This window comes from Glycine soja, chromosome 16, assembly GCF_004193775.1.
Source record: "Glycine soja cultivar W05 chromosome 16, ASM419377v2, whole genome shotgun sequence".
NCBI lineage: Eukaryota > Viridiplantae > Streptophyta > Magnoliopsida > Fabales > Fabaceae > Glycine > Glycine soja.
The window spans coordinates 5,808,757-5,818,627 of NC_041017.1; the positions used below are offsets into that span (position 1 = coordinate 5,808,757).

The following is a 9,871-nucleotide window of genomic DNA, read 5'->3' on the forward strand; positions in this document are numbered from 1 at the left end:
AGCCAACTAAGTTAAGCAGAATATCCTCTGAATCAAACTCAAAATATTTTATTTCAATAAGCTATTAGTCAATCATAATACTTTTGTGTTAAAATTACATAAGTTATCTTTTGGCGTTATCTCTTGCTGCACCTGTTGAGTTGGTATTACGTGTACTATCTTTAATGAAAAAGAAATATTACTATTATTTTGACACATGTTGAATACTTTCAAGGGGTTAATTAAGGAAATAAAAACAAAAACAAAAAATTGTATAGAAAAAAGATTATTTATTAAATTAAAATATAAAAATCATTTAATATTTATTTTTAATTAATTAAAAGTATTTTATAAGGTGAGGGACTTTATAATATTTTATTTATCTAATAAGAAGATTACTAGAAAGAGATTAATAACAAGATTTGCATATAATTATTCTTACAATAAAGTTAAATGTAAAGCATCTTATCTCAAATCAGCAAATTTAGGTGCTTAGCTTCTCTCTCTCTCTCTCTCTTTTTTTTTTTTTTTTTCTGAATTTAGGTGCTTAGCTGACAACTTTGACTTCTATTAGTTTGGATAGTATACACAAATCTTATTGTAATCTTGTTGTTGTCATTATACACAAATAAATATCAATTATTCACTTTAATTTATTTTAATCTGTAAATTTTATTTAATTTCATAGATACCCAGTATTAAAAACTTGTTAGTTAACATAACCTATCTCTATTAAAATTGTACCATAAATCACAATCAATATTTTATGAAAGATTTTTTTAAGAAACATAAATGACTATTTTTTTAAAAAGAATATCGAAACGTGATCAACAAGGCTCTAATATAATGATAGCAGATACATGAACTCAACTCTATCTATCCTCCTGTAAAAAAAAAAAAAACTGTATCTTCTATCCTCCCATCAATTTTCTTTTTCTTCTAACATCATTCAGTTGTCAGGAACCTCAGTTAAAAAGTTATTAAATTAATCCTACGGCCGAGCACTTTGTTTTAATTCTTAGAAGATGTAAGATAGTTCTAGTTAATCTGCATGATAGAAAATCTTAATTTAAATTAAAGTAGTTAGCAAATTTAACCTATTTTATATTAACAGTTATTACGCTCACTTTTTTTACTTTTACTATTTTTTAAGCCAAATTAGACCTTCAACTTTGAAGCTTGCAATCAAGAAATTAAACCCCCAAACATACTTAACAAACTCAATTATCTACCAACTTGTTGAACCTTATTGGTAGCTTAAGCATGAATTTTCTACTTGATTGTGAAAATGTTCTTCATTTTTTTTCTTCTTTTTTTGAGGCAAGTTCTTCACTTTTTCGACTCCAAGAAACAAGACACACCAAAGAAAATATAAAAAAACGTACGAATAGAACGTAAATTGGAGCACATGTTTCACACACACAAAAGACTAAGGAAACAAGTTTAGACAAGGCATTCTCTAGACTTCAAAACCATTTTTGAATTTGTATATAAGCACTATCATTTGCCAAAATGGGAGCAATTCTGGCTCTGGCATCACTTACATATTAAAGTTTCTAGCTTTGCCATCACTGTAACTTGTGGCACAAATCCACAAATTTGGCAAAGTATTGCTAAAATAAAGTAATGCTGTACAATTAAATTAAATAATTACAATGAAAAAAAATCTACTGCTAATAAAATCTACCAGAATCCTACCAATTTTCTATTTCTATATACATTGCCTTTGATATCTACCTATGTCATTCTAATAGACCACCATCACATAAAAAAATCTGATCTAATTTCGGGAGTCTACAGATTGCAATATCACCATAAGCTTCTTGTTGCTTCACATCCACGTATCCTGAAGTTTTCAAAACCTGAAAAAACATCAGACAAAAAACAAGGTTAACATCTTCCCACCTCCGATCAGAGTAATGAGTTGATTTTCTATTGCATAAGAAAGTAACGACACAAATAACTATAAAAAATTGGTTCATTATGGGGTCCATGTCATGGATAAAATGGTGTGCCTGTATGTATAGGGTGTAATGTTTTTCAAACAAGTAAGAGTGTTTAGTGTGGGAGTAAAATGAGGAGAATTAGAGGGAATTTGATGAATCCTCAAGAGATGTAAGTGTAATTCACTCAAAATAAATTGTTGCAGTTTGTTTCATGTGGTGGTGGGGGTGGGTGGGGGGTGGGAATTATTAAGTTAAATAACTATAAAGTAAATTGAAAGGATCAACTTGTTTTGCTGCTACAAAATATTGTTGTTAAGAAAGAGCAAGAGGACTGACATAAGTTCCCCATTGCCTTTCATTGTAGATTTACATACTAATATTCCAATCAGACAACAAAGTTGATCCATTAAATGAAAGGGCACCCATCACCCTCAAAGAAGTACAATTAGTAAGAACAATTTTTAATCCTATAACAAAAGTATGTCATCTACAGAAAAAGAAGAGTAGAAAAGCCAAGAAAACATAATTCAGATTTCTGCACAGAAAATGAAGATAGAAGTTTGCCATAAGAAAAATAGTCACCAAACTTTTCATAAGCATGAATAGAATCTTAAAACACAAATTGAACATACCAGTACTTCATAAAACAACAGGGCAGATTCTTTCCGTGCTTGGCCTCCAAAGACTTGTGAAAAGTTTATGGTGTCCTCTCTTTCTTTTCTTGCATGTAGAAAACTCTGATGCAAGCAACTTGCAACTTTCCTGTACATCATCAAAGAAGACCATCATAAGCCAATCTTGTAAACAATAATTGAACTGTTGAAATTCCAAAAGCCAACTACTGTAAAGAAAAAATAAAGAAATCATGCACTATTAAAAAGAAGATCATCTCACCCGGTTCGACCAGACCACCCAGCTACTGTAAAGAAAAAATAAAGAAATCATTCACTATTAAGCAAAACATAGAATTTAATAAAACTTAAATGACGATTTGCAAGAGTTCTTACATGATTCTGATTCATTTGTTGCACATGAATTTATTTCCTGAGACAAACACAATGAAACAAAGGGTTAGTACTAGGATTAGTTTCCTCTATCTTACAATCTAAAGTTTCATACTAATTCAAAGTTCCTAGATAATACAACAATATGTTTTTTCTTTATGTGAGTTGTGAGGAGATAATTATGAATGTAATGCAAACTAATCACAGTGTAACTGTTAGAATATCAAAGAGTATTTTCATCATTTAGTTATTCTTTACCTCATCAATCAAATTAGGCACTTCATTCATTTGAATGCTAGAATCCTGAGATTGAGGTACATCTAACATTCTTGGAGTTTCCTCAATTTCAAGGGAAAATGAAGATTGGGAAGGGCTTAGCAGAGGGCCAGCAGTGGGAGATTCTGGCACATCTGGATTCCCTGGAGTTTCCACAATCTTTAGGGAATTAGGTAATTTCATTTTCCTTTTAGAGAATTGGAGTTGAAGCTCAGAGGAAGAACCTGGAGAAAAAAGTTAGTAAAGAGAGAAGATTTTATAAACAAAAAGAAAAAGAAAAGTGATAAAAATCAAACTTACATGGAAGCAAAGGCTCATAGAATCTATCAGGAAGACTGGAAGTGGGAGATTCTCTGTGTTTCTTCACACAGCGTGCATTAAGTAAAGTACGACGTGATTCCCTCGGGAAAGGGAAACGAAGCAAGTCCTTTGCACTCTCTATGTTCTTTCTAACTACCCTGAAATGGTTCAAAATGTAACACTCTGTTGAGGGCAATATCAAGATTTGAATGTCCAAATAAGAACTGAACTAATATTCTATCATGAGTGGAACAGCTGTTATTTCATTTACTAGAGCACATGAGCTACATACAGATATTAATAGGAAAAGGAAAGAAAATAGAGTTGAAACCAATGATTTGTGGGATTTTCTATAAAAGTAAGAAATGCAACTAAATGGGCCTAATTCTAGGATAACAATCGTTTACAAAATATTTCCTAAAATATCTAACACAGATTTTTCTGCTCCATAACATTCTCTAACAATCAGCAAAGTTTCAATTAGGTAAAATAAAACTTTATACACTTATGACACATTTTTTAATTACAATGTGAATGGATATATTATACTAAATTTTTTGAGAGAATTACAGTTTATCAGTAAGATAGTAGCTTCAAATTCTTGATACATGGCACAATCTTTTACCACCAGTTGTGCTCAAGAAAACAAGGTTAAGCACCAAAGATTTGTATTTCATACAATGGCGTGACAGAAGAACTTCAGACATTTGAATAGATAGCAAGATAGAATGATTAAAAAGAAGGGCTTGTAAGAATATTCACATACTTGCTAGGCAGGAGAATCATTCTATCAAGAATAATTCTTCTTTTCCTTAAAAAGGGAGGATGATCCCTCGCAGCTGGTGTGGAAACATGCAATGACTCTTTTGTAGCAGAATCTGCTAAAAATATATTTTTAAGAAAAAAAGAAGTATAATGATCCATATAACAAAAACAAATAATGAAAATATTCAGCAGTTGCATTTCAAGGCTTCTGCAGAATAATGGTTTTATGAACCTCGTTGTGGTCTTCCAGCTGAATATCCTTGAAACTTTGACTGAGGAGTTGCATCAACATTTTTTGACTTAGGTGGAATAACACTAAGCCTTTCATCATCTTCATCTGAAACATTTTCTTGAAAGCCTGATATGCTGCTTTGAAATTTATCCCAGCTTTCCGGTAGTAAATCAGTAGGACTATTTTGTGGAGAAACTTCATCGTCCATCATATTCAACAGTTTAGATAGTAAAGCACTGCAAGTATATTACACAAATAAGTTCAATGAAGAAGATATACAATAATTCCAAAAGATAATCAGCAGCATGTTATGATGGAATAATGAAAATAAAATTTTCAAAATTTTGATGGACATACTTTCCCACTATATCTTGATCAAAAGAGCTGGTATTTTCACCGACATCAAATTCCTCAAACTGCAAAGTAAAAAAAAAAACAAGATGTTTAGGATGTGCAGAATCAAGAAAATAACACAAGGGTTTGCTCTTTCTATTTTAAGTAAATTCGGAACTATCTAGAATATGAAAATGTCCTCAATCAATAAGCCTATAACATATGATGGCTACCAATTAAGACAAAATTCAATTTAACCAAGTCACCTGGTCTATCATCAAGGTTGAACTTGACAGGTAAACCTGCCAAAACTGGCAGAATAGATTGGGAGACTCAACCCACCAAAGGCACGTCCAAAGTATTTAGCAATTCTTGAATAACTAAATTGTTGACCAGCATAATTAATTAAAAATGCAAGATGATCATTATATAATTTCAATAAGCATGTTATTGCCTTTTTATATTATTAATTTAATTCAATTACATTTTTAATTAATTATGTCTATAAACATTATACGTATATAAGAGTTATTCCTTATATATAGTATAATATACTATAATTTCCCTCAATACAAAAAATATTTTGGTGGATGAACCCACTTTGCAACCCCTATCCTGCATATTATTCCAAACATATATGACTATATAGTCTACAGTTATTGTACAAACTTATTAGTTACCATCATATTCCATCAATTAACTCAGTTGGTAAGGATAAGCTCCAGTATATTTGGTACAAATCTATTTCCCATTTTTACTCTATAGTTGTTTCAAAAAGATATCATTAAATCTTATCTGCATTGATTTCCACTTTAATATTATCAGGAGAAAATCTATAACAAGAAATATGAAAATGAAAAACAAAAACAGAAAGACATTGAATATAACAAAAAAAAAAACAAGATAACTGTCACATATGAATGCAAAGGACTAATTCACCTGAAAGTTTAAGCTTTCAGGCGGAGTCCAAGCAAAATAGTATCTGGCATGTAAGTTACGCATTGCTTGCTACACAATCAACTAAAATCTCTACAGAGGACCTCCATAAGTGAAAGTACTTATTAACCAGCATACAAGTGGCAATCAATGAAAGATACTAATAGGTCAATTTTTAAATTAATTAGAGTTTTGTATTATGTTATTAGGAAACTAATTTTTTATCGTTTGTTATATGCAATTGCATGATAGTTAGAGTGATATATAGGTTGTGTGATACACCTGAAGAAGACAATTAAGGAGTTACATCATCATTTTGAAATTTTTAAGGTAAAAGCTCTTTATTAGGAGGAAACCCCATTTTGTTGATGTTTGAATAGTTATCAGTCTGGGACAGCAGCACACAGTGGCTAACTCTGAAAATGCTATAGCAGGATATTCTAAAGAAATATTAAATTTTATTTTAAATAAAATAATACATCACAATTTAAACTCACAATCACCATCAAAATAGAAGAAATAAGAATATAGCAATGAAATAAAAAGATGAAAGACGATGGTGAAATAATAGAGAAAGAACAGAACAAATTAGATAAAAAATAGTTAGGAGAATGTGAATTTGGAAGTCTAAAGGAAGAAGAAAGAAAGAAATAGGGGATAAAAATACTCTTATACGGAGTGAATTAATAGAGGTCAAAACGAAGGTAACTTTTGGGGAATATTTTACCCAAACAATTATGTTTGTACTCAAATCTGACCAAAAAAGTTGATTATTACCCCTTTTGAACAATTAACTTAGTTATGATTGGGTTTAGAGGAAAAAATTGAAATCCTCGTCTTTCTGCTTGGTGCGGTGTTGAACATGAGAACACGGGGTCTTGGCTATTTCTGGGTATAACCCATGGAATATGAGTCCTAATCAAGCTCTAGAACAGCATTTTGTTTCTTTTGTAAGGATGAAACCAGATAGAAATACAGTGGAACAAGTTCTACAACTAGTAATTCACAAAAAAATCATTGTTCAAAAGCTGCGGCACTAGCCATTTACTTAAGAGTATGTTGGGCGAAGTTAATTGTTTTCAATGTGGCAAAAAACATGAGGGCCACATCATGGGTATCTTGAAAGGAAGTTAAGGAAGCTTATTTTGGGAGATGAAGATGAAGATGAAAGGGTTGAGTTGTAGGGACCAAATTCAAACATTTTTTCAGTCCGGAGGGCAAGGCTGCTTTTGTACCAAAAGGCATTGATAGGCCAAGTTCTAAATTAGAAAGTTAGAATTCTGTAATGGTGTTTCTCAGTTATAGTGATATCTGCATTGTGTGACAATTGCAGAAGGCAATTAAGGTTTCAGATTGTTGTTTTTTGGTGTTTTGGAGGGAAATCCTGCTTAGGAAGAAACCCTGTATTTGTTGATTTTCATACTAAAAACTAAATTATTTCTACAATTTATTCAGAATTCAATGTTTATTTCTAGAATCCAACTAATACAAACAGATATTAGTGAAGAGAAAGAGCATTTATTAGACAGAAGTTGATTTGGCATATATTAGTGAAGAGCTGAAGATAAACAAAAACAAAAAATACTTGCATAGATAAAATGGAAGAAACATTATTCAGGTAAGGCTTAAAATTATTATGGAAAGCATACCTTCTCGTGAGAAAACAACCCAAATCCCTCAGTGCTACACACAATTTCTGTTTCATTTAACAGTGTATTACTCAAACAATTCAATAAGATTACATTTACTATAAAAGTAAAATAGTGAAAAAATTCTAGTACCTTTGTCTCCAAGCGTAATTTCTTCTGGAGGAGCAGTATGGCCTCTGAAACACGGAAGATACAAGATAAAATTGTCAAAAACCAGAAGAAAAATCCATAATCATTTAATCTTCTGAATTCTAACCTAATAAGAGCTTACCTTTTTTTTTTATCAGCAGAAGTATATATATATATATATTATATAGAATATTAAAAATAGTACAAGCAGTACTGTTGTATATACATCCTAGCAATTGCAAGGTGCAAAACTGTGGTGACCTAATACATGCTAACCAACTTGATAAGAGCTTACCTGCCAGCATCTTCAAGTCCATCCAACTCAAAAGCATCCAACTCAAACCTTTCTGGTATGGTAATAGGCATACGCAAGGTTTCCACAGGTATTAAGCCTTCTTTGTGGATGACAAATTTGCTGATTTTGAGGAGAACCTCGTTGCAGTCCTCAAGCACATATTCAACCTTTCGGGAGAATATTCTGATAGTGCCAAGAAGAAGATAGCCCAGCACTCTATAGGATACACCATCCATTTCTTGCAAAATCTTGTCTGCAGAAGGTAAAAATGAAATGAAAATAATGGCAAAACAACGGCATAACGTTAACCTGAATTCCACAAGGCATATTATATAAAGAACTTAAAACATTCTTAATAATTTTGGGAACTGACAAGACTTTGCAGGCAAGCACCATCAAACATAATCTATATAAAAGTGCTCTTACTCTTACCAACCTCTAATATAATTAAATATAATTGACCAGTTGATAAGAGCAAATAAAACTAATTAGCTTAACATTTTTCATATTTGACCCAGTGAAGAAAAATTTTAAATGCTAAATATTATAGTTGCTGCATGGTTAGTTCCAAGAACACAGAGCACTAGGGTCTCTTGGCCCCGGGACCTTTCCCCTTGGCAATTATAGTCTCCTTTGAATCAGGATTGGACCAACAATTCCACACAAAATCAATATAACAAAAATATCCATTGTCAAAGACTACAAAATTAAGAGAAGTTAAGAGGAAAATTTTGTATTACTAATCAGTCAACACGTGTATGTCCATATGATGTACAGTATTAATAATAAGAGAAATCATGTCTTACATTAGAGCTGCTCAGTACTAAATACTAATCACTTATGAGTAAACAAGCTATGACTACTAATTATAGATTTTCACCAAAACCGATTTTGTTTTCAACCAACGTTGTGACTGCAACCACATTCATCATCACCACTTAGACATGTAAATTGTAAACAATCATAAAAATTAAATATACAAAACAAAGAGTAGAAGAAAAAAAACACTCAACCACATAACAACCAAGAGGGTTAACACCATTTTGTTAAATCAAAAGCCAAAGGGTATCTTGCAACCAATAAAATATTCACAATTCCATCAACAAATTCCTTCCACCACTAATTTTCACTGGCCAGCAGAGGTAAATCAGCAATTTTGCAACTAACCCCAACCAAAACTGCTCCTTTTCCGACCAATTTCCCAAACCACTTACAAGAAACAGAAAAAACATAAAAACACACTCCCCCCCATCACCATTCTTCTGCATTAGAAACACAACAACGCAAAAACATGAACTTTCTAGTCTAACAGTGAAGACTGAAACAAACCAACCAAAATTATGGTTTTTTCCAAGCAAAACAAAAAATGTCAGCAGAGAGAAGACCCGTGTAAGGAATGAAAAAAAGAGAGAGAGAAGACTTACCAACAGCAGAAGAAATGTCAGCATCAAGAACCTGAGTTTTCTTCAGGTTCTTGAAGCAGAAAGCAGCAATCCTCACAGGGTCACTTGTGAAACGAGTGAGCTTGGCCTTAGACATTTTTCTCTTTGTTTTATTTCTCAACACTGCAACAAAGTGAGTGCGTGTGTGTGTGTGTTATGAGAGTGTTAGAATGAAAAGAAAATAAACATTGTAAAGAGTTAAAATGTTTTGTTGCTTCTGCTATGAGCAAGAGGTGTGAAGAGTGTACCTTTGCTTAAAAACGGTCGACTAGAGTGCCCAGTAAGCTCTTCACACTCAAAACAAACTTGTAAACGGAAAAACAGTAACATCACCCCACTACAAAATTATATATATATATATGAAGAAGAAAAATGTTTTTTTTTTTAATTTTTGTGCACTAAAATGTAAAGTATCAAATAACTTACCGTTTTAGGAGGGTGCATTAATTGATTTTTGAACAAAACAAATAGATTTAATTTTAAATATTAGGATTCATGATGTTTTAAATGAATTATTTAATTTTCTAGTCAGTGTATTTAATGTAATTGTGAACCATGAATAAAATAAATGTCAGTTTTTAATTT

At 31.7% G+C, this 9,871-nt stretch overlaps 1 protein-coding gene across 1 annotated transcript; it reads right to left on the minus strand.

Moving 5' to 3' along the window:
- Positions 1-1,439: 1,439 nt before the first annotated feature.
- Positions 1,440-9,584, minus strand: LOC114390365 (sister chromatid cohesion 1 protein 2-like). The gene is made up of 13 exons (XM_028351085.1): positions 9,269-9,584; positions 7,845-8,097; positions 7,553-7,596; positions 7,421-7,467; positions 4,860-4,918; positions 4,503-4,738; positions 4,272-4,383; positions 3,506-3,663; positions 3,188-3,429; positions 2,933-2,969; positions 2,820-2,844; positions 2,558-2,687; positions 1,440-1,841 (listed from the first exon to the last, which is right to left on the minus strand). Exons 1-13 carry the CDS (start codon positions 9,381-9,383, stop codon positions 1,722-1,724), a joined length of 1,578 nt encoding a protein of 525 aa, XP_028206886.1. The 5' UTR covers positions 9,384-9,584; the 3' UTR covers positions 1,440-1,721.
- Positions 9,585-9,871: the final 287 nt, after the last annotated feature.